Below are 26442 nucleotides of genomic sequence, written 5' to 3' on the forward strand. Positions count from 1 at the left end.
ACCCTCTTCTAAGAGTTTGATAATCCTCTCCTTTGTTTCAATTGACATCTCTCATGTTGGAGCCATGATTCATGTCAGTCCACTTGGTGCAGCAGCTCTCCAAGGTGTGATCACTCCTTTTTAGATGCAGACTAATGAGAAGATCTAATTTGATGCAGGTGTTAGTTTTGGGTATGAAAACCGGCTAGAATATTGAAAGGATATATTAAGTTGAAAAACCAGAAAAAACGTACTATCCTTAAAACGATATTTTATTATTAAATTGTCTAAAATCCCAATAGATAAAACTCAAATGTATGCAATCAACATCAGCCAACTGGGTTGGGTAAGCTAGAAAAATAGGGAGAAAATAGCAGATATGCCTGACACAGTCCCTGTAGGTGGCCCTAAAGTGTCTTAAACCTACCTACCAGCGGAGGTTGGCACCCTAGATTTCGATATGGCGCCCCCGCTCACCGTCGACTGTCCCTCCTTACCCTAGTAGGGTCCTACTTGCTACCCACACCCAGGTACCCACAGACATACACACACAAATTGACCAATAGGTCACACTAACCAAAAAACGTGAAAAAAGAAAAAAGTGAACGAAAAATTCTAAAAACACTGCAGACATTGCTGCATAAATGCACTAAATAGCATGTACCCCACAGTTACCTCAAAAAGATTTTTTTGAAAAAATAGATAGTGCAGAGCTATGGGGTACAGCCGGGCACAGTTGGAGTGTGCTCAGTAAAATATTCGGAGGTCATAAGTAGTGAAACCTCTAATAGATGTAACAATAGGTCACTGTCTTTGTTAGTGGTTGATGACCTAAAAATCTTAGACAGACCAATAAAGCTAATGTACAGAGTGGATCCCTAAGCAAGATAGCACCCCTCCGAAAAGGTTAGCAGATATATGAGTACACTCAATGGATGTAAATATGTTGTTGGGTGATATAGATATTACACCCTAAATTGTCCAAAAATAAACAGAACAAAATATTCAACAATATATACATATATATACGTATAAGATGCGGAACTCGGATGGCATCTAGAGTGCAGACTATTATGCTACTCATAACAATAAAAGTTTACCAGATCATCTAATATAGGGATGGTTCTCAGTCGTTTCTGTATACTGATGTGCATTAGCCCTTAAACTAAATGAGAAATACTACATGTGATACCCTATAAGGCAGATAATCTTTTCATTTGGGTTTATTTTGTTTTTTGGTTTTTGTTGAATATTTTGTTCTGTTTATTTTTGGACAATTTAGGGTGTAATATCTATATCACCCAACAACATATTTACATCCATTGAGTGTACTCATATATCTGCTAACCTTTTCGGAGGGGTGCTATCTTGCTTAGGGATCCACTCTGTACATTAGCTTTATTGGTCTGTCTAAGATTTTTAGGTCATCAACCACTAACAAAGACAGTGACCTATTGTTACATCTATTAGAGGTTTCACTACTTATGACCTCCGAATATTTTACTGAGCACACTCCAACTGTGCCCGGCTGTACCCCATAGCTCTGCACTATCTATTTTTTCAAAAAAATCTTTTTGAGGTAACTGTGGGGTACATGCTATTTAGTGCATTTATGCAGCAATGTCTGCAGTGTTTTTAGAATTTTTCGTTCACTTTTTTCTTTTTTCACTTTTTCACGTTTTTTGGTTAGTGTGACCTATTGGTCAATTTGTGTGTGTATGTCTGTGGGTACCTGGGTGTGGGTAGCAAGTAGGACCCTACTAGGGTAAGGAGGGACAGTCGACGGTGAGCGGGGGCGCCATATCGAAATCTAGGGTGCCAACCTCCGCTGGTAGGTAGGTTAAAGCACTTTAGGGCCACCTACAGGGACTGTGTCAGGCTTATCTGCTATTTTCTCCCTATTTTTCTAGCTTACCCAACCCAGTTGGCTGATGTTGATTGCATACATTTGAGTTTTATCTATTGGGATTTTAGACAATTTAATAATAAAATATCGTTTTAAGGATAGTACGTTTTTTCTGTTAGTTTTGGGTATGAAAATTTACAGGGTGATGCCGTAATTTTTTCCCTCATAATTGAGTGACTCCATAATTTTTCCCCTATGCTTGGTTAAAAAAAGTAACCATTACTGACTACCACATTTTTTATTCTTGATTTCTTTTAGTGTTTCTTAAAGCCAGAAAGTTGCCATTTGAAATGACTTTAGTTTTGTGCCATGTCTGTGATCTGCTTTTTTTATACAAAATTAAACAACTGAATGAACATCCTCCAAGGCAGGTGATTACATAATTTTTGCCAGGGGTTGTAATTCTTCAGAATTCTTTTGAGAATCTATTAGCTGCATGTTTGTTTTCTGGCCGTATATATCACATCCCACATTGCTGTAGTTTAAATCTCTCCTAACTTCATAGGATCAATACAGTGAGGGAAAGAAGCCGTGTGCATGTGCGAGGTATGTATATAGCTGACGATGATGACTCTGGCTCTTGTAAGTGATGGGGCATAATAACATGCTAAGTGGGCCAACTAGTCTGGGGGGACTCTAACACCACATCGACTAGTCAATGGCCTCATTTTACAGATCATAAATGGAATTTAGAAGTATGTTTTCTAAAGATCTGGTTGTGTGTAATGAAGTAAAGGGGCTGTTAGGCAGGGTATTTAGCTACTGTATGTAGACACAACTGCTGGTGGTACTGGAGGCATGAGGGACCTGACAGTGATGTGCCAAAACAGTGGAAACCCCCCACAAGTGACCCCATTTTGGAAACTAGACCCCCTGAGGAATTCTATCTAGATGTGTGGTGAGCACCTTGAACCCCCAGGTGCTTCACAGAAAATTATAACGTAGAGTTGTAAAAATCACATTTTGTTCCCCAAAAGTTTATTTTAGCCCAAAAAATTTTTCACAAGGGCTATAGGAGAAAACTGACTTCAAAATCTGTTGTGCAATTAATCCTGAGTACGCTGATACCTCATATGTAGGAGAAAACTACTGTTTGGGTGCACTTCGGGTCTCTGGAGGGAAAGAGTGACGTTTTGGGTGGAATGTAGACTTTGATGGAATAGTCTGCGCGTGTCATGTCGCGCTTGCAGAGACCCTCATCTGCCTAAATAGTTGAAACGCACCACAAGTGACCCCATTTTGGAACTGATCTACTGTTTCCTAGTTTGTGAATTTTATAATGTAGTGGCATGCGCGCGTTGTGCAGCATTCGTTAGGTTGGCGTACGTGAGTTGGAAATGAACTTAGTAGTCCATGGATGTGTGGTACAGTCTGAAACATTCTTTTATACACAGTCCAGGTTTATTGGGGCAGGTTTCGCATTAAGTGATGTTCTTGCATAGCCCCCTTCTGTAACGCCTTCCGGAAGTACTGAAGCCCTCTCCTTCCTGATGTCCAAAGATTAGGGCCTGGAATTGAAGGTACGACATAGCAGTCAGGCCTGAACATTGTGATTGCACAACAGCATTGTGCGTGCATTGCCATCTGTACAATGTGCCCAGACATCTTCTTGTACCACACTTTGGCCTTTCTCATGGCACAGTAGTGCTGGAGGACTTGATCAGAGAGATCAAATTCCCCCATGTACTTGTGGTACCCCAGTACACAGTATGATTTGTGGACCTGTGTAGAGGTACCTCGTGCGGTTTTGGGGTCCATGTATGGTGGTCAAGAAAAGGACATCCCTCTTGTACTTGACTACCAGCATGTTGTCCTTACATTGGGCTCTGCTCTCACCTTTCCTGAGCAGCTACCCATTTAACGTCTTAGGGAGGCCTCTCTGATTTTTACAGACAGTACCGCAGGCTGCAGTAGTTTTGCGTAGAGAGTGACTTAAAGAGTGGGATGCTGATATAAAAGGTATCTACGTCTGTGATAACCTTGATCCTGCAGTGGGTGCACCAAATCCCACACAATTTTCTCACTCCCAGGGCAGGGGGGCATTCAGGGGGTTCAATCCGACCATCTGTGTTCAATGACCAGCCAAACTTTAAAAAGATTGTCAAAGTTGGGGTCGTCTCGGGAAGGACACTGTGCATTTGGAGGGTCTCAAAATTTACAGATCATGGCTATGTGGAACACTGGCGTGTTATACAAAACGTCAACACTCCAATATTGCTGAAGTTCTCCCTTGTTCAGTATCCCCATGTGAAAGACTAGGCCTCAAAACGTCATAATTTCTACTGCATGTAGAGGAGTGCAGTTAGAAAATGATGGACGAGTGGTGTTATGCCAAAAACTGCTCGGCGTACAAATTTGTTTGGCCCACCATGAGGTTTACAAAATCCTCAGAGAAAAAGACTTTGAAAAAGTCCATTTCTGTGAGGCCGGTGGTGTCAAACTTGATTCATGATTGCGCCACAAAATCAGGAATCAGTGGCTCATAATCTTCTGGAGGTGAAGTCCATATGAGGTCAGTAACGGTGGGCGCTGGTTCAGTTTCTGTCCTGGGGTGGCTGCATAGCGATTCAGCATCACTTGAGGAGGAGGATGAAAAATAAAGGAAGGTGGGATCCTCTCCCTCATTATCAGTGTCAGAGGCAAGCAGTGTATTAAAGTAAAAAAGGGGGAGAAGCCAGCGTTGCTTGTGGTCAGAACGCAAAACATAATGTGCACATGCACATATTGATTTCTAACTGAGTTTCAAAAATGAGACATTTAGCAAACAATTGATCAATTCTTTGAGCCACCCCGCCACTTCATGGCATTCTCATAATGGGGCAGTCCTGCTCTACGTTTTTTATATTCGCTGTGCCATTACGGCCTCTAAAAAGCAAGACCACATTAAATGCAAGCTGTACCTGAAGCATTTCTGAATCACTCCCATGGCACCAGAGAGGGCAGCACAGATAAAGGTTGACCAGGTCTGGACATAGACATTTCTCCCCCCCTTTTTTACTTTGAAGCAAAGTGTATGCCTCCTCCATTGAATACAGTGATTGGGACGAGAAGCACATTTTGTTTTACGTATGTGGTGTTTGTGTGAGTACCAAATTGTATTCAGTTGTGTGTGAGTGCATGGTGTAAACTTTTATTTTTTTTTATTTAGGAAAGAAAAGATAAAAAGACAATAACTGGAGGTTGATCACTGATGTGATTCAGTGATCATTGCTTGACTGCTGTAGGATGGACACACGGTTGATGATTTTTTTTCACGCTGACATGAGCTCAATTCATAAAAAATACTGTAGGAGTGAACAATTACTCTTCTTTCTTCTTCTTTTCAGCAGGGGCAGTGATGATCAGGCAGCAGTAACAGAAAGATCTGTGATGATACAGGCTTCAGTGGCACCACAAGACCCAGAACGGTGCACAGACAGACAGTGACCGTCCTGTACAAATCCGGAGCTAGAATGAGTAAGTACAGGGCGGTCACTTGCAGGTCACACCTCGTCTGTGTGCTCTGATTGGTGTAATCGATGTCATCGTCGATGCACCAATCAGAGCTGGCCCTGGTGACGGCGGCGTTGTGAGGCACCAGCCTATGATGTGTGCTCTTACCGCACCGATCATAGGCTGGACATCAGTGTTTCAGACACCGGATTTAGAATTGAACAGCCAATCGCATTGATCATAGTTACGGGGGCGGGGGGCGTCACCCCCCCCCCCCCCCCCGGGACTATGGCATTATGTACCTTGAGGTAAGATAGCGCCAGAGCTTTAATGCGATCACCGCGACTGTGGTCACAGTGCCGCATTAAAGATATGATGTAGCCATAGGTCCAAGGTCGTTGGGTGCTAGGCGACCTGGACAAATGGATATGTCTGCAGTCATAAAAGGGTTAAGGATTTGACTTAAAGGGAACCGGTCACTTGACGTTCATGGCTTCCATCCAGACTTCAGACAGTCATTGCATACAAAGTATTAAAAATGAACATTTTATTTATGATAAAGTTAATTTGTCCAGTTACTTTTGAAATGAGCAATTTGGTTGCAATTTCTAAACGTTTTACAGGATATCTTTGTTCAACCCCTTTAGTTAAAGGGACTCTGTCACCCCCTCCAGCCGTTAGAAACTAAAAGAGCCACCTTGTGCAGCAGTAATGCTGCATTCTGACAAGGTGGCTCTTTTAGTTATTGGTGCAGTCAAAGCAGAAATAAAGCGTTTTATAATTTCGCAAAAATACCTGTCTTTAGCCCTGGAGGCAGGTCTTAACCCCCCTGCTGCACACGCCACACTGCCGTCACTCAAGGCTTCTTTGGCGCAGGGCGCCGCCCCCTCCGCGCTGTTTTCAAATCAAATCCGGCGCCTGCGCTGTTTTGTTCTGCTTGGGGCAGGTGCAGTGAACGCTGCCCGTCTGACCTCAGATGCAGTCTCGCAGACGGCACCTGTGCGGCCACCCAGCTTGTGAATCCCAGCCCCGCGCTGTGCATAATGCATAACACACTGCGGGGCTGGGATTCACAAGCTGGGTGGCTGCACATGCGCAGTCTGCGAGACTGCATCTGAGGTCAGACGGGCAGCTTTATTTCATTAAAATACTTTTAAATCATGTGTGTGTGTGTTTTTTAACCCTTTCAAACAATTGGATTAATAATGGATAGGTGTCATAATTGACGCCTCTCCATTATTAACCTGGCTTAATGTCACCTTACAATAGCAAGGTGGCATTAACCCTTCATTACCCCATATCCCACCGCTACACGGGAGTGGGAAGAGAGTGGCCAAGTGCCAGAATAGGCGCATCTTCCAGATGTGCCTTTTCTGGGGTGGCTGGGGGCAGATGTTTGTAGCCACGGGGGGGCCAATAACCATGGACCCTCTCTAGGCTATTAATATCTGCCCTCAGTCACTGGCTTTACCACTCTGGCGGAGAAAATTGCGCAGGAGCCCACGCCAATTTTTTCCGCCATTTAACCCTTTATTTTAGCAGCTACAGCGCTGAAATTTTGCACATACACACTACTAACATTAGTAGTGTGGAATATGCAAAAAAAAAGGGGATATGAGATGGTTTACTGTATGTAAACCATGTCTCATATCCTGTCGGGTTTGTGCAGGAGAAATGAAAAGCCGGCAATTGAATTACCGACTTATCACTAACACCGCTGCGTATTTCTCGCAAGTCACACTGCTGGTCCGTGTGGAATATGTATTTTTCTCGCCCCCATAGACTTTCATTGGCGATTTTTTTGCGCAATACGCTGACAAAAGCAGCATGCTGCGATTTTGTATGGCCGTAGAAAGCCGTATAATACTGAACCGTAATATACGGCTAATAGGAGCAGCCCCATTGAGAATAATTGTGCCGTATGTAATGCGAGTTTTATGGACGTAGTTTCTGCGCTCTTACGTCCGTAAAACACGCATGTGTGACCCCGGCCTAAATCTGGATTATCCAGGATGTCTTGGTGAACTGATAGCTATCATGAGGAACATTAAACAGAAAAATGCTTGTATGCAAATGGGAATGTCTCAAATCTGTTCCTCTTTTACCTTGGTGTTTCTTATGACCTTTTCCCCGAAAATTGCTCCAAATAGTCTTCAAAACACTGTAAACTGGTTTATTTCAGCATCAGATAATCCAACAAATCTGATAATACTGTAGAGCAGTTCAAGAGTATCAGTTTAGCATCAGTACTTTTGTATTCTGCTGATGTTTTCTACACTTTTTGAGAACACAGTCAAGATCCCACCAAAATTGTAACTGTACAGGGCTTGATGGTTATGGGGAAAGTCAAATGCATTTGCTCAGTGCATTTGCCATGAAGAATGTGTATGAAGAATGTCACCAATGGCATCCCAAGTCTGAGATCATCATACCAGTAATGAGAGTTGGAGGTGATGTGACACTGCTAGACATTACTCCTTCTGGTCCCATCAAATTTGTTTGTTAAAGTGAACCTGTCACCCCCAAAATTGAAGATGAGCTAAGCCCACCGGCATCACGGGCTTATCTACAGCATTCTGTAATGCTGTAGATAAGCCCCCTATGTATCCTGAAAGATGAGAAAAAGAGGTTAGACCAGGGGCGGTCCTGTCTCGGTCCGGTCCGGGGCCTCCCATCTTCTTACAATGACGTCCTCTTCTTGTCTTCACGCTCCGGCGCAGGCGTACTTTGTCTGCCCTGTTGAGGGCAGAGCAAAGTACTGCAGTGCGCAGACGCTGGGCCTCTCTGACCTTTCCTGGCGCCTGCGCACTGCAGTACTTTGCTCTGCCCTCAACAGGGCAGACAAAGTACACCTGCGCCGGAGCGTGAAGACAGGAAGGGGACGTGATCGTAAGAAGATGGGAGGCCCCGGACCGGACCGCAGCGGGGAATGCCCCTGGGTGACTATAATCTAACCTCTTTTTCTCATCTTTCAGGATACATCGGGGGCTTATCTACAGGATTACAGAATGCAGTAGATAAGCCCCTGATACCGGTGGGCTTAGCTCACCTTCCATTTTGGGGGTGACAGGTTCCCTTTAAATGAGTTATGTACTTTCAAAAGTACATCATGGTTAGACTCAGGTATCGATTTAACCATTTTACCATGCAGGTAAAGCCACCCATATTCCATCATTTTACTGTAAAATTAGTATTCTATTCTGGTGAACTGCTGTGTTCTGTTTTTACCAGACATGTCTTCTGGTACTACCCTAAAGGTATGTGCACACGTAGAATGCTCCACTGCAGATTTTTCCGCAGCGGATTTGATAAATCTGCAGGGCAAAAACACTGCGTTTTTACTGCGGATTTACCGTGGATTTACCGCGGTTTTTGTGCAGATTCCACTGCGGTTTTCTATTATGTAGCTGGTGTAAAACCGCTGTGGATTCTGCACAAAGAATTGACATGCTGCGGAATGTAAACCGCTGCATTTCCGCGCGTTTTTTTCTGCAGCAATGTGCACTGCGGATTGCGTTTCCCATAGGTTTACATTGTACTGTAAACGCATGGGAAACCGCTGCGGACCCGCAGCAAAATCCGCAGCGTGTGCACATAGCCTAATTCTTGTCTGTACAGATTACATTGTTACAAAAGTCCTGGTGCTTTCTAGATGTTCATGGACAAACTTTTTCGTGTGACCCTGATGTTCTTTCATGTATGCATGTTGATAATAATCTGTTCAGCCTTTTTCTATTGCTATACCCTTGACATTAATTTGACATGAATATTAACTGCTACCGGAAGGCCCAGTGATTAAAATTTTGGAGTCTCGAAAACTTCTTTCCAGATATTTTTTTGTTCTTTTCTACATCTAATATTATTAGAACAACCTGGCTTGGGCAAATGTCTCCACTTTTCAATGATCTTCTAGACTGTGAAATAGATATCCAATTCTTCGGTAATTTTTTAAATCCTTTCACAGCTTTATCTGCTTTATCAACTTCTCTTTGAAGGCTAGCGAGCTCTTGGGCTACGTTCCCATGATCAGGAAGTAGCAGCGCTTTGGACGCAGCATATATTCACTCAGGTAATTCTGCATGTGTTCACTGAACCCTGCGGATTTACTGCATCCAATAAATATCTATTCTATCCAATACATAATATTCTCCTAAACAGAAATTTACATGTCGCGGCTTGTAAACCCGCACCGTGGGTGAGTTTGCGCCATGTCAAATAGAAGCCCATTGGGCATGGGATTTCTATAAATCCCATCCACTGTGTTTGTACTGTACAACGGAGCATTTGCACAGTGCGCTGACCCTTAAACTAAAAATGGAAAGGGTTCAAGAGGAGAATTCTAAAGCTTTGTCAGCAGCCTTGTGATTGTAAGACGTGCCCTGGACTCCATCATTTCTGACCTGGCTGCCAGGGAGTACCAACAAGGACTCCATTCTATAGTGGTGCAAATCTATTTGCTCATCTCTAGAGAACAGAACTTCTGTTCATACTAGCATCATGGTTTCAAGTTTTTCAAAAGCCATGACCGATATTGAGTTTCACTGACTTAGACTCCTAAAGGATCATCACTCCCAATACACGATTTAAACACTACGTCTACAGTCCTGTAGGCAACTTAGTCCTTATAAAACTTATATCTGCAATACAGATTAAGGGGCCCTCATTTACATAGAAAATAAAATCATGTCTCTGTCCTAATATCCGTAGGACTAAATGGTTTAAATCATGTTTTGGAGTGACAGACTCCCTTAATTTATACTTCAGTGAATAGCTGAGGACCCTACTTTGTTCTGCCTTTTACAGATCAGTAGAGATAAAAAAAAATGTGAACAGAGCCTTAGGAAACTACAAATCATTTTATTTGTGGTTAGGCCAAGTGAATAAATCAGGTTATTATATGACTGTTTCTTTAATTGGTTTTGATTAATCTGGTTGTTTTATACGTACAGGACATATTTTATTTTGCTGTATTAATAGTTTTATAAAAGTAATTTGTGAGAGCCTGGCCACAAAGTGAAGCTGTGGTTGAAATTTCAACAAGAGCACATTTGTCTGAGATTTACATTAGAACATGCTTTATTAATGAACTAGCAGGCTGGAGCCAAGAAAAATCTGCTCATGCTGGCACGTTCTGTATGGTTGGCACAAGGGTCGTTACTAGTTACTCGTTACAATCAGGAATCCTTTGTTTTGTATGTTTAGCTGTATATTGTATTAGTCAGTCTTAACAATGTTCTTTTGAAAAACTGCTCTCATTAAAAAAACCAAAGAACTAAAATCCAAGTACCGTACTCGCTGGTTGTTTGTCTTCATGAGACCTGTCATAGACCCGCTTAAATCTGCAGTTTCCTCTCTTTAGACCTTTCTAAATCACTACGTCTTTCATAATAATGGTTTACACAAAATAAATAAAATTTTAATATTATTAGAAATCTGAAATGGAGAGAAAAGAGGCAAAAAGGCTGTTGTATTTTCACAGAGCATAAATTAATGGTTCAACAATCCATCTATGTTCCGTCCTGCTTCTTTGTATTTTTCCTGGTAAGAGTGGATTCATATGCAGCAGCAATTTCTACTACTGCTCCATTCATCTCAACAAAATCTACAGCGGGTGAATAGATTCTAACCAAATCAGATGCCTCTGAACCTCTTTTTCCCAGCTATTGCCACCTCAGTTCTCAAAAAGGCTTCTCTCCCTTCTCCCCCCCAATGTTGGCTAAACCCCCATGTTGGATGTAATCCGGATACAGGCTCAAAATCCACAACTAAATTCTCTTCATAGTCTCTATTTGTGAACCACTGATCTATTGGAAGTCAAATACAATGATCTATGGCAGCTATGCTTCCATTCACTACTCTGTCGTGGTTCTTTGAAGTTCAGTTTTCGGCCCCTCTTGTTTTACCTTTATATAATCCCAGTACGTTTGGTTTCTAGATTTATCTTTGTGCTGATGACATGACAAACTCTGCTGTTATATCCTCTGCATATCTCAAACTAAGGGTACTTTCACTCGTAAAGTCAGAGAAATTTGGGGCAGATTATTCGTATTTTGTTGCTACTCACATGGAAGTACTGATCTTGTCCAATAAACAAGAACAGTATGGGCCTGATTCATTATGTGGCATAAATAGCTTGCAAAGTCATAAAATTTGCAACTTTTGGGTTTCTCACACCATTTTTGCCCTGCTCCAACAAAGGTGGGCAGGACGGGGGGCCTGACGACTGCGGCTTGTCAAATTCATGATGAGCAGCGCCATTCGCTATGCCACAATTCTTCAGTAGGGACTGGAGTAAGATTTGTGGCGAGGTGCACATATAGCGCACACCCCTATGTGACTCCCCTGATTCATTAGCCCCTCCAAAAAACATTCTCAAAATTATTGGGACTTGTTAAAGAATTCCAGAGTTACTACATAAAGTGACACTGGTCAGAGTTTAAAAAAAAATTGGCCCGGTCACTAAGGGATTAAGAAGCTTGCATCACGTAATGAATCAGGAGCCTCGAACTCCACCGCACCCAGTCATCTAGACTGGGGTGAAGATCGCCAGAATTGATGAATCGTGACTCATGTTCATCTCCATCGGCACTCTCATGGCAACGTTTCCCGCTGATCTATGTACACTTGACTTTCAAGTACAATGTGTGTAGTGGGTTTATTTTTGTTTGGTTTTTGTGTTTTTATTTTAAAATGATCCATGCTCACAGAGTTTGGCCATGCTGCTAAACTTAATGGAGAAAATCTGCAAACAAACTGCGGCATAAATTGATATGCTGCACAGAAAATTTTACAGTGAATGAGATTTGCTGCTACTGTATTTTCTGGCAGATCTTTTGTTGAAAAATATAGACAAAGGCAGAAGAAATTCTGGTACATGTAACTTAAGTTTTCTAAAACGTTCCAACCTCTGCTTCCTCAAACACCTTCCATTAAACCTGATGCCATCATGTTTGTAAATGTATATGTTTGTGAAACATAGTGGGAAAGAACATTTTTTTAAATAAAATATGCATGAAAGTTCAAATTCATCGATATTAAGACTTTCCAAGAAGAAGACCTGTAGTTCTTAATTTTTGATAGGATGAAGGAACGGTAATGCGCGAATATAGCCAGCTTGGGAGATTCTGTAACCTGGCAGCCTCATGCGTCGAATGCTCATTTGTTAGACAAATCCTTTTATAGGTGCAATTGGAGGATAACCATTTTACTTACATATGTTGTGTAGGTTTTTTTTATCCCTACATACAGCTCAGCTTATTTATTACAACAATTATTTTTCATTTATTTCATGTCTTGACTAAATTTTTTTCTGGATTTTTATCACCACGATTGTTCAGACTTACAGGCGACCGAGATAATGTGAGGATTTTCCGCAGAGAAAGCATCTGTAATTTGTTACATAGTATCGCCACTCAGATTACAACAATACATTCTCCATATATCATCAAATACATGGAATGTGGCACGTGCATGTGAAGCTGTATTGTTGCATCAGTCTTTAAACCAAGGCAGCCCTGCGAGAACTGCGACAAATACAACATGATCACTTTTTGTGAGCAGACATTTTATAAATTGCACATGTAATGTATCAAAGTGGAGACCCAAAAAAAACAATCCAATCATTTGTTTCATTACTGGTTGAATCATGTAATATAATTATGATGCAATATTAATGTTCTGATATGTTGTGCAGAATATCAGTGAACCTTCTCCTTCAGCAAAAGGGTCAGATTTGCTGAGCGCACTACGAGAGTTGGAGCAGCGCTGTAAAGATTTGAAAGAAGAAAATATTATATTGGTGAGATTTTTTGTTAATATTCATTGACTTTTCATTTCCATAATTGGCTGTTTAGAGAACATGTACATCTCCTATTCCTGTACGGGGCCTAGTATGTATTCTGAATATCCATGAACGGGCTGTTTTCATGGTCCTGTCAAGAACCTTATTTAATGAAGAATCGCCTATATTCTTCAGCATTGTTAAACAAAAAATAGAAGTATCAGCCTCTTGTTTTGTTGTATATTTGCACTGCCATTTTGCCATTTTTTTTCTTTTTTATAGCATGAGAACCGTGAGTAAACAACTATCCAGCCACAGATTTCAATTCTGAGACTTTTACTTGCCAATTATGCATCGAGACTGTTCGTGTGCAGCCGTGGTTCATGTATTGCAGTGTTGTATTAAAATCTTTACTGTTCCACTTAGACTGCAGCAGGTTTTCTTTACTTGTTCTAGAGGGGGACAAATGTGTTCCATAGTGGGAGATATTTTAGGAATTTCTGTCAGGGAGGAATAGTCTACAGTCACTTGTGTCCTCAGACTACCAAATTGTGCGATGTGTGAGGCACACTGTCATGATTCTGCTGTGTTCCCCATGTGAGGGGGCGATGCAGACTGGACTCTTCTGTTTCTCTCAGTGTTCTAAAGAGAGAAGTGGATAAGAGTTTAGTCCACACACGAGTCGTGATGGGAATATAAGGCCGGTGTCACACTCAGGGTAGGGAAATACGGTCCATATTTTACATGCGTAATACGCAGAAATGATCCCAAAACAGTGATCCGTATGTCATCCGTAGGCAGGGTGTGGCTGCGTATTTTGCACATGTAAACCTCCGTATGCCATCCGTACGGCGAGATTATCGGAAGAGAGAGGCTAAGTGCCAGAATAGGCGCATCTTACAGATGTGCCTTTTCTTGGGTGGCTGGGGGCAGATGTTTGTAGCCAGGGGGGTCCTATAACCATGGTCCCTCTCTAGGCTATTAATATCTGCCCTCAGTCACTGGCTTTCCCACTCTGGTGGAGAAAATTGCGCGGGAGCCCACGCCAGTTTTTTCCGTGAATTAACCCTTTATTTTAACAGAGCCCCAAAATTTTGCACACACACACTACTAACATTAGTAGTGAGGAATATGCAAAAAAAAAAAAGGGATATGAAATGGTTTACTGTATGTAAACCATGTCTCATATCCTGTCGGGTTTCACAAGGAGATAGGAAAAGCTGGCAATTGAATTACTGGCTTTTATGCTATCTAGCGCTGTATTAAATATAAATATATGTCTCACTGATATATATATATATATATATATATATATATATATATATATATATATATATATATATATATATATATACCTATACTATGTGTAGACATTTATTCTATCTATTCTATTCTGTCAGTGTGATTTTACTGTAACCGCACTGAATCGCCGGCTTTTCTATAGAACACCGCTGCGTATTTCTCGCAAGTCACACGCATGGTCCATGTGTAATCCGTATTTTTCTCGCCCCCATAGACTTTCATTGGTGGATTTTTTGCGCAATATGCTGACAAACGCAGCATGCTGCGATTTTCTCAACCCGTAAAATACGGCTGAGAAATATACGGCAGATAGGAGCTGCCCCATAGAGAATCATTGGTCCGTGTGCAATGCGTAGTTTTTGCGCCTCTCATACGTCCATAAAACTCTCTAGTGTGACTCCGGCCTAATTGTGAGAGCGTGTGTATCACACAGGGTCAAGATTCGACAGTCGCATAGAATGACTGCAGACTATTCTCAGCCCGGAAAACTTCAATTTTTATACTCCAAAAAGTCAGTTTTGATATCCTTAGACCACAGAACGTTTTACATTTAACTCTTATGTCAAGATAAGTTTATTATAGTTGCTTTCTCCTTTTCACTTGCCAATAAAGCTGTGACTGGTGAAGCAGTGAAACAAGTTATGGTGTTTTATTTCAAGTTAAAGTTGTTCTGGTGATGCCACTGACTGCAATAAAAAATGTACTCTTATGATTGGAGAAGGTACTAAAAGATCAGAATTGTGAATGTGATGTGCAATGTGTGATCAGGCACTGGGACTCTGTTCATGTAAGGTAATCCTGGCTACTATAAGCCGTGCTTTAATTTGGGTTAGTCCACTTGCATGGTAGTCAGTGGGATCTGATTTCCACAATAGTGCCCTGCTCTTTCATTAGAATTACTCTTCCAGTAGTTACACATTAGGAAATTTGTCAAATAATGAAAAAAATAAATAATAAAAGAGCAACACTTCTCCCTCCCGTCACACAAGTACCACACCTGCTCTGCCCTGGGCTTGCGGCTCTCATGCACTTCAGTGGCAGCAGTACAGACTCTAAGGCTGAGGTTTATGTTAAAGGGGTTGTCGCATGAACAAAGTATACTGTAATCAATAGATCTTTGAATAAAAATAAGTTTTTCAATTGAATGTGGTAAAATAAAGTGTTCCTGCGCTGATATAATCTTATAAATGTGTGCCTACTGTGTAATGGCTGTATCTGATGGTGCAGGAACGTGGTCTGATCATACCACAGCTCTTGGGCAGGTGGGAAAGCAAAACAGTGTACAGACAGGGCATCAGGGGATCACAAATGCTATAAGGAGAAACCTTTCCATGCTTGTTCAAAAACTTGTTTTACCTCACAGAAAGAATCAGCTGTAATCCCCTGCTGTCCTGACTGTATATACTCTTTTGCTTCCTCCCCTGCCCAGGAGCTGTGGTATGATCAGGCCATGTTCCTGTACGGTCAGACACAGCAATTACACCGTACACAGCAGGGGCACATCTATAAGATTATATCAGTACAGGAACATTTTTTTTAAATACTTCCAATTATAGAGTTTATTTTTATTTAAAATCTGTTACTTAAAATGTACTTTGTGGAATAACCAGTTTAAGTGTTAGTTATAACTACTGGCTTCACTGTCAGGCAAACAGAAGACCCTTGATCTTGAGTGTTTGACCATTGTAACCTTGCAATTCAATGTATAAGTGGCTACACTTCCTCACAGTCCTCTTGATTTAAAGGGCCACTGTCACCCCCCTCCAGCCGTTCTAAACTAAAAGAGCCAACTTGTGCAGCAGTAATGCTGCAGTCTAACAAGGTGGCTCTTTTAGTTTTTGATTCAGTTATTACCTCAATAAAGCGTTTTAAAAATTGGCCACAAATACCAGATTTTGTACCTGGAGGTGGTCCGAATCGTCCTTTATGAATCTCCCAACTGCCGTCACTCTTCTCTTCTGCGGCGATGGTCGCCGCCCCCTGAGCGCTGTTTCTTCTTAAATCCGGCGCCTGCGCTGTGCGTGCCTGCCTGGGGCCTGCGCAGTCTTCATTGTCAGTCACAGCTCAGATGCAGGGTGCCTGACTGCGCCTGTGCGGGCAGTGCGGCCACCCTGTTGCTGAATCCCCGCCCCGCACTGTGTTATTCATTATGCACAGTGCGGGGCTGGGGTTCCTGGGAAGGCGGGGGAGCTGGAGGAGCGTCTGAGCTGGGGAGCATCTGAGCTGGGGAGCATCTGAGCTGGGGAGCGTCTGAGCTGGGGAGCGTCTAAACAGCGCACTGCGCATGCCCAGGAACCCCAGCCCCGCACTGTGCATAATGAATAACACAGTGCGGGGTGGGGATTAAGCAACAGGGTGGCCGCACAGGCGCAGTCAGGCACCCTGCATCTGAGCTGTGACTGACAATGAAGACTGCGCAGGCCCCAGGCAGGCACGCACAGCGCAGGCGCCGGATTTAAGAAGAAACAGCGCTCAGGGGGCGGCGACCATCGCCGCAGAAGAGAAGAGTGACGGCAGTTGGGAGATTCATAGAGGACGATTCGGACCGCCTCCAGGTACAAAATCTGGTATTTGTGGCCAATTTTTAAAACGCTTTATTGAGGTAATAACTGAATCAAAAACTAAAAGAGCCACCTTGTTAGACTGCAGCATTACTGCTGCACAAGGTGGCTCTTTTAGTTTAGAACGGCTGGAGGGGGTGACAGTGGCCCTTTAAAGGGAATCTTGTCTGTATGATCTACGCTCCTAAGTTGTCTATACATACATGCATGCAGGTCATAGGAAGTTCAATAAAATTATACTTTTACATCTTTAATCGGATACCTTATTCAAGAGATTTCCATGTTTTTCTTAAAGTAACACGCCAGCGCTTTTTTTTTTTTTCAGCGCTGGAGAGGTGCTTCTAACATAAGGCCCCCTGCCCCCGGTAAAATACTCGGGCGTCTTCACAGTTTTTCGGTCCCACGACGCTATCTTGTGAGCGCAGCTTCTGACTGGCCAGAAATCAGAAGTTACGTTACAAGCTCTCAATGAGAGCCAGAACAAGGATCTCATAGACCTGTTTTGAAAAAGTGTGCCGCGCATCTGCATGAAACACTGGAGCTGCCGGCAGGTCGCTTTTTGCCGGAGACTGACTCGAATGATGCTGGAAAACTATGAAGACGGCGACAGTATGGGACAAGGGAATTACATTTGAAGCACCACTCCAGCGGTGCAATAAAAAAAAACACGCTGGAGTGGCGCTTTAATATCTATGTGAGCTGGTAAGATCTATGGGCTGTACACTGATCTCCCAGAGAATCTGGTGACTAATCTAATGACTGTTATGCCGTTCTCCTGATCTACATGTCTCGCACTGGTAATGCCCCATTTCATTTAAAATAAGCTCTGGAGGCAGATTCTCGGGGAGATCTGTGTCCGGCCCATAGATCTTACCAGCTGATTTAGATATTGACATGGAATTCTCTAGAATAGGACATCGGATTACAGATGTCAAAGTATTATTTTATTCTAATTCCTACAGTTTGCATGTCCATATATCTGGCTTATGAGGTTTGATCCTACTTTCAGATGATAATAATTTTATTTATATAGCGCCAACATATTCTGCAGTTCTTTACATTATAGAGGGGATTTGTACAGACAATAGACATTACAGCATAGCAATAAACACAGATTAAAACAGATACCAATAGGAGTGAGGGCCCTGCTCACAAGCTTACAATCTATGAGGAAAAAGGGGAGACACGAGAGGTGGATGGTAACAATTGCTTTTGTTGTTCGGACCAGCCATAGTGTAAGGCTCGGGTGTTCCTGTAAAGCTGCATGAACCAGTTAACAGCCTAAATATGTAACAGTACAGACACAGAGGGCTATTAAATGTATAAAGCGTATGAGAACATGATGCGAGGAACCTGATTATGGTTTGTTTTGGGTTTTTTTGTGAATGGGCCACACAGGGATAGTTAGATTAATGCGTTGGGGCGGTAGGCCAGTCTGAACAAATGTGTTTTTAGGGCACGCTTAAAACTGTGGAGATTGGGGATTAATCGTATTAACCTGGGTAGTGCATTCCAAAGAATTGGCACATCACGTGTAAAGTCTTGGAGACGGGAGTGGGAGGTTCTGATTATTGAGGATGCTAACCTCAGGTCATTAGCGGAGCGGAGGGCACGGGTAGGGTGGTAGGCTGAGACCAGGGAGGAGATGTAGGGTGGTGCTGAGCCATTGAGTGCTTTGGGTAATAAGTTTGTACTGGATTCTGGAGTGGATGGGTAACCAGTGTAATGACTGGCACAAGGCAGAGGCATCGGAATAACGATTGGTGAGGAATATGATTCCCATTAAGGCCTATAGTAGTTGGGGAACAGCTGAGGATAGTTTGCATGGCTCTTTCCATTATTACTATAGACTTCAGTATTCAATTTTGTGCATAGTCCATACATGTGTTTGGGATAAGAATACTCTTTAACATCAGCCAGAAGTCAGTCTTACTAGAAAATGTTTCTTTGGCCAGTGGTTAGCCATTATCTCTTGTGCCATAGTGTGTATAACATTGCTGTGGTTACACACTTATATTTACATGTTTCTTAAAAGGAACCTGTCACCAGGTATTTGCTGCTCCATCTGTGAGCAATATGATGTAGGGGTGGATACCCTGATTACAGCAATATATCATTTACTGGGCTGCTTGCTGCAGTTTTGATAAAATCACTGATCTAACTGCTGCAGGTTTAGCAGTTCTCTGAATGCCGAGCTCTGTATAACTCCGCCCACACCGCTGATTGGCAGCTTTATGCCTATGCAAAGTGTATACAGAAAGCTGGCAATCGGTTGTGGGAGCGGGATTACTCAGTGCTCACGAATATGGAGGACTACATGACAGCAAGTTTACCAGTCCTCTAGTGATGATCTGCTGATAAAATTGTGATTCTGTCAAAACTATTGCAAGCAGCCCAGTAAGTAACACATCCCTGGAATCCAGGTCTCTGTCTCTATACAAGGCTGCTAATCTGATTAGGTGACAAAAACCTGGTGACAGATTCCATTTAAAACTAAAATATTCAATTTACCTTTCTCAGAGAAAAAGCAGCATTCCTGAGACTGAGGAGAAGGTGAAAAGGCTAAAGAGGAAAAACGCAGAACTTGCAATTATAGCCAAACGCTTGGAAGAAAGAGCTCATAAACTTCAAGAGGCAAATCTGAAAATGGTGCGTACTACCCTCTGGGGAAAGTCGTCATGCAAACGTGTCAGGTCATTTTTCATAAAATCCTATCTCCGGCTTACTAATATGTCAGCTTTTCTCCAACAATAGATGAATAATTCAAGCCATAGCTTTCATCACCTTCTCTTAACTCGTAGGTCAATACTCCAATACACCTTAGGGGGGCCAGTTTGGAGCGGTGTAAGAAGGCATTCGCACGCCAGCGAGCAAAGGATATGAGTGACCAGGCTAGTGCTTTATTAGCAAAAGACAAACAGATTGAAACTTTAAAGCAAGAGTGCCAAGAGCTGCAGGCTAAGCTGTCAGGTGGGAAGGTAAGTGGCACGGAAACCCTCCATAGCGGCTACTGTAGCGATCACAAATTCTTCTGTATGGTGTGCTGTCTTCTCCACTAAGGATGACGTATAGCAATCCATGACTAGGATACTGTAATACATGTAGGTGCTTCTCACAAAATTAGAATATCATCAAAAAGTTAATTTATTTCAGTTCTTCAATACAAAAAGTGAAACTCCTATATTAGTCTTTACAAACATAGTGATCTATTTCAAGTATTTATTTCTGTTAATATTAATGATTATGGCTTACAGCCAATGAAAACCCAAAAGTCATTATCTCCGTAAATTAGACTACTTTATAACACAAGCTTGAAAAAATTATTTTAAAATCCGAAATGTTGGCCTACTGAAATGTATGTTCAGTAAATGCACTCAATCCTTGGTCGGGGCTCCTTTGGCATCAATTACTGCATCAATGCGGCGTGGCATGGAGGCAATCAGCCTGTGGCACTGCTGAGGTGTTATGGAAGCCCAGGTTACTTTGATAGCAGCCTTCAGCTCATCTGCATTGTTGGGTCTGGTGTCTCTCATCTTCCTCTTGACAATACCCCACAGATTATGGGGTTAAGGTCAGGCGAGTTTGCTGGCCAATCAAGCACAGTGATGCTGTTGTTTTTAAATCAGGTATTGGTATTTTTGGCAGTGTGGACAGGTGCCAAGTCCTGCTGGGGAATGAAATTTCCATCTCCAAAAAGCTTGGCTCAGAGGGAAGCATGAAGTGCTCTAAAATTTTCTGGTAGTCGGCTGCGCTGACTTTGGTCTTGATAAAACACAGTGGACCTACACTTGGATTGTGCGCCTCTCCACTCTTCCTCCAGACTCTGGGACCTTGTTTTCTAATGTCTAGTGTGAAGTATCCACAATCAGTTGCGGTTTGGGGAGCCATGTCATCTGCTGGTGTAGGTCCAATGTGTTTTATCAAGACCAAAGTCAGCACAGCCGTCCACCAGGAAATTTTAGAGCACTTCATGCTTCCCTCTGCCGCCAAGCTATTTGGAGGTGGAAATTTCATTCTCCAGCAGGACTTGGCACCTGTCCACACTGCCAAAAGTACCAATACCTGGTTTACAAACAACAGCATCACTGTGCTTGATTGGCCAGCAAACTCACCTGACCTTAACCCAATAGAGAATGTATGGGGTATTGTCAAGAGGAAGATGAGAGACAGCAGACACAACAATGCAGACAAGTTGAATGCTGCTATCAAAGCAACCTGGGCTTCCATAACCCCTCAGCAGTGCCACAGGCTGATCACTTCCATGCCACGCCGCATTGATGTAGTAATTGATGCAAAAGGAGCCCCGACCAAGTATTGAGTGCATTTACTGAACATACGTTTCAGTAGACCAACGTTTCGGATTTTAAAATCATTTTTTCAAGCTGATGTTATAAAGTATTCTAATTTACTGAGATAATGACTTTTGGGTTTTCATTGGCTGTAAGCCATTATCATCAACATTAACAGAAATAAACACTTGAAATAGATCACTCTGTTTGTAATGACTCTATATAATATGAGTTTCACTTTTTGTATTGAAGAACTGAAATAAATTAACTTTTTGATGATATTCTAATTTTGTTATATGCACCTGTACAATATATGAATACATGAACATGGGAACTGCAGTGAACTTTTCCACTTTTTTTTCATGTTACACCCAAGTATAAGTCAAGTATTTGTGAAGTATAAAGGAAATGATACTCTTTTCTAATTATTTGAAAAATATCAATCTGAAAATTGTGACATGCATTTATGTTCAGTCCCCCTGACTCAATACTCTGCAGGACCACCTTCCGCTGCAGTTACTGCTGAAAATCTTTGAGGTATGTCTCTACCAGCTTTGCACATCTAGCGCTCTGAAATTTGTGCACATTCTTCTTTACACACTTACTCTAGCTCAATGAGATTGGATGGAGGTGTCTGTGAACAGCAATTTTCAAGTCTTGCCAGAGATACTCAATGGGATTTTGGCCTGGACTGTAACTGGGCTTTTATTCAGTCACCATGACAGCACCACGAGAGAGGGGGTCCGACCTTCAGGGACAGGAAACCTACAGACATAAAAGGGCGGTACCTCTCTCCCGCATCAGTTGGTTTCCTGTCCCTGACAGGGGAACCTCTTCAGGCAGGCCTTGAGAAGAAGGTCGAAGAAAAAGAAGATATCCCACTCCTGACAGAACGGTGCAGGTAGCGGGGGTCCCTTACCTCGGCCTGATCAGGATGCTGGAAGCACCACATGGCAGGGGAACTGGCTGGTGTCGGTGACAGCAGGGAGAAGCAGCCTTGGGTAAAAAGGCCTGGCTTCCGATGTGGTCCATCGTCGCAGGTACCTGGCAAGTATGTGGGGTCTTCCCTCGATGGCCGCGCCTGCTGAGGCCTCTGGGGTCTGTCTGCAGCCTGCTGGGGGCGTGTGCGTCGGTCCGGGCGGTGCTGGCGTCCTCGGTCACGACAGGAAGAGGCGTGTCCGGATGATGCGACTAGGCGGCGCGGCCTGATGACGCGGCGGGGCATGCGCAGTAGCGCCGTTCCAGCCGATGGCAGCGCTCCGGCATCCGAGCCGGGCTTGGTCCCAGGAAGGGGCGGAGATCTCCCTGGTCGGCGACAGGGGCGTGGCCCTGAGAGGGGATAACACACCTTATCTATCAGTTCATGGTACCGGGCAAGCCACCTGGAGATCCTGCTGACCCCCATCCGGGGGCGGTACCTTGAGGGCGTATTTAAAGTAGTGTATGAGGGCTGCAAGGTGCTCCTGACCCATTCTTAAGATGGAATCGCCAGAGGGAGCACAGCAGCTGGACAAGCAGCAGCAGATTCAGGTTTCGGAAGAGTCTCAGGTGATCTCCCAGCGCCGTTCTAGTGGCAGTAGTCGCGCTGGTAGAGCTAAAGAGACTCAAAAGTCAAGACCGAACAAGTCCTCAAGCCGTAAAGAATCACCGGCTAGGAAGGACCCCCCGTCTACGGTACCACTCGCTGCAGGGCTGGGTAAGTGATCTACGTGGAAGTTCACTTACTGACTGTTATCCCCCTTATATTCCCTCTCTCCTTGCTAGGGGAGGAAATGTTTTACCAAGGCCAAACATAGGGAGTGTGCCGAGTGTGGGGAACCGCTCCCAGATGGGCATAAAAGGAGATTATGTAGATCCTGCATACAACACTTAATTGAGGAAGAGGCCCCTGACCTTACTTGTACGCTAAGAGAGATGGTTAGACAAGAAGTCAGAGGTTCTATAAAATCCAGGTCTCAGAAAACGGATGGCAAAAAGAGGAAGGAAGTTACGTCCCCAGTCTCAGATATAGATTCAGACTCGGGTGAACTGAGCTCAGATTCCCTCTCATCCTCCTCCTCGTCGGGGGACATAGTATCCAGCCAGGCCTGTCTGTCGCTCGATAGGGTTAACCACCTGGTTAAAGCAGTCAACAACACAATGGAGATTGATGAGACACAGTCAGCATGCTCCATTCAGGACATAATGTTCAAGGGTATAGATCGGAAATCCTGAAGGTCTTTTCCGGTAGTGGATAAGATAAAAACATTGATTAAAAGGGAATGGAAGAAACCCGAAAGGAAGGGTTCGCTTCCACCAGCATTCAAAAGGAGGTATCCATTTGATGAGGAAGCATCATCCTCATGGGACAAGGCCCCAAAACTGGATGCAGCAGTGGCCAAGGCGTGCAAAAAAACCTCTCTTCCATTTGAAGATTTAGGAAATCTAAAGGACCCACTGGATAGGAAAGCTGACGTCTTCCTTAAAGGTGCTTGGGAAACATCAGCAGGATCCCTGAGGCCAGCAATTGCAGCCACTTGCACAGCTCGGTCGTTAATGGTGTGGCTGGGCCACCTAGAGGATCAACTCAAAAATAAGGTTCCCAGAAATGAGATCTTATCTTCCATGCCTATAATTCAGGATGCAGCAGCTTTCCTTTCAGTTGCGTCAGCGGATTCTGTTAAATTGGCCGCCAGATCTTCAGCCCTATCTAATGCAGCCCGTAGAGCGCTGTGGATAAAATGTTGGCCAGGAGATTTACAGGCCAGATCAAAGCTGTGTAGCATTCCCTGTGAAGGAGCTCATTTGTTTGGAACAGTTCTGGATGAACTATTGGAAAAGGCCGGAGATAATAAAAAGCGATTTCCTTTCTTAAGGAGACCCTTTTATAGACGGGATTACAACAGAGGATGGTCTAACCGCAGAAGATCAAACAGAGAATCAACCAGATATGACAGCAATAGGAGAAGAGGTAGAGGATATATGTTTAATTCCTCTCGGGACTTTAAAAAACCACAATGACTGACGGACCAGGTGGGGGGTAGGCTTTTAGCCTACCATCCGGCCTGGATACAGATCACCAATAGCCCATGGATTCTCAATATTATTGAAGCGGGTCTGATGTTCGAGTTCCATCGAGTTCCTCAGGACAAATTTAAATTGACGCCTATCCGTTCTTCCTCTGCAGAGCAATTGGCACTGGAGTCGGAAGTTCAGGAACTTCAGCAAAAAAGGGTTCTGATTAAAGTAGCCGCGGAAGAAAGAGATAAGGGGTTCTATTCCCCTTTGTTCTTGGTCAAAAAACCTGACGGATCATTTCGTACCATCATCAACTTAAAAGGCCTGAATAAATTTTTGCTGGTTCCGTCCTTCAAAATGGAGTCTGTAAAGACGGCAATTAAGCTTCTCTTTAACAATTGCTTCATGGTTGTCTTAGATCTAAAAGACGCCTATTATCATGTCCCAATACACGTAGATCATCAACGCTTTCTTAGGGTGGCGGTTTCACTTGCTGGCACAGTAGAACACTTTCAATATCGGGCACTTCCCTTTGGAGTCGCAGTTGCACCCCGTGTATTTACTAAGATCATGGTAGAGGTTATGGCGCACCTTCACGAACAGAACATATTAATAATTCCCTACCTAGATGATTTATTGATGTGGGACATTCAGAGTCACATTGCAGAGACCAATTAGGGAAGGTGATAGCGGCGTTGCACCGATTAGGTTGGATCATTAATCTCAAAAAATCTTGTTTACAGCCCTTAAAACCACAGTAATTTCTGGGTCTTGTCATAGATTCTAGTCAGCAGGAATGTCGCCTACCAGATTCAAAAGTGGATAGTATCCAACAGCTGGCCACCAGGATGATTAGCCATCCATTAGTCTCCGTAAGAGGAGCAATGTCACTTTTGGGTTCACTTACATCTTGTATTCTGGCGGTTCTCTGGGCTCAATATCACACCAGAACGCTACAGTGGGATGTCCTACATAATTCTCGTCGACTAGGAGCTCATCTTGACAGCAAATTTTCACTGTCCATTGAAACTATTCATTCATTAAGTTGGTGGACACACATACCAAATTTACGTAGAGGGGTTCCCTGGACAAATCATGTAACTAATATAATAACTACAGATGCTAGCCCCAAGGGATGGGGGGCACAAATCTGAACAAAACTCATCTTCCAATCTAAAAGAATTGTTAATGGTAGAACGTGCTTTAAATAGTTTTCTTATACCCCTACAGGGTCGACACGTCAGGCTGTTCTCAGACAACCAGGTAACCGTAGCCTATATTAACCATCAAGGAGGTACGCGGTCCGGTTCATTAATGGAGGTCGCGGATCGTATTTTTCAGATGGCCGAGAATCACCTACTTTCTCTTACGGCTCTTCACATAAAGGGAAAGCTCAATACCATGGCCGACTATGTAAGCCGCAACAAACAGACAGGGGGATTGGTCACTAAATTTGACCATCTTCAATCAGATCGTGCAAATATGGGGATGTCCAGAAATAGATCTTTTTGCCAACCGAGGAAACAAAAAAGTACACCAATTCTGTTCCTTAAATCCAAGAGACAACCCGTATGCAGTGGACGCTCTTCTAATCTCTTGGCACTTAAGTCTCGCTTATGCCTTTCCCCCTCTAAACTTAATTCCAATAGTTCTGAGGAAAATACGGGAAGACAGGCCCCGAGTAATCCTGATAGCCCCATTCTGGCCCAGGAGGTTGTGGTTTCCTTGGCTGAGGAAGATGTCTATTACCCAACCATGGATTCTCCCAGAATTACCAGATCTCCTCTCCCAGGGCCCAATTCTCCATCCACGAGTAGCCAATTTACACCTAGCAGCGTGGAATTTGAGAGGTCATTACTAAGGGGGAAGGGGTTTTCTCGAGATCTTGTAAATACACTTTTAAAAAGTAGGAAAACCTCTACGACAAACATATGTCAGGATTTGGAAAAAATTCCTATCAATTTCAGGAGCACAAATTGACCGGAAACCTTGTATTAATCAAATTTTAGAATTCTTACAAAAGGGTCTAGAAATTGGCTTAGCCACAAGCACTCTCAAAGTTCAAGTGTCGGCTCTGGGGGCGCTATACAATTCTAACTTAGCCAGCAATCACTGGATATCCTGGTTCTTCAAGGTAGTTACTAGATGCAGACCAGTCATTAAACAAAAAATAGTTCTATGGGACCTAAATCTTGT

The 26442-nt window shown here is 43.2% G+C and overlaps 1 protein-coding gene across 8 annotated transcripts in view; it reads left to right on the forward strand.

Annotated features, from left to right (window-relative positions):
- TSPOAP1 (TSPO associated protein 1) overlaps positions 1-26442 on the forward strand; it is a 268852-nt gene that overhangs the window by 98680 nt on the left and 143730 nt on the right. For 7 of the 8 annotated variants that reach the window (XM_077294576.1, XM_077294575.1, XM_077294581.1 and 4 more), the window contains 3 exons: positions 13011-13115; positions 19481-19609; positions 19762-19938. The exons of the other annotated variant lie outside the window; for it this stretch is intronic. In XM_077294576.1, coding sequence (XP_077150691.1) covers positions 13011-13115; positions 19481-19609; positions 19762-19938 — 411 coding nt within the window. The remainder of the gene's footprint in view (positions 1-13010; positions 13116-19480; positions 19610-19761; positions 19939-26442) is intronic. 8 annotated transcript variants of the gene reach the window in all.

This window comes from Ranitomeya variabilis, chromosome 3 (assembly GCF_051348905.1).
Source record: "Ranitomeya variabilis isolate aRanVar5 chromosome 3, aRanVar5.hap1, whole genome shotgun sequence".
Classification (NCBI taxonomy): domain Eukaryota; kingdom Metazoa; phylum Chordata; class Amphibia; order Anura; family Dendrobatidae; genus Ranitomeya; species Ranitomeya variabilis.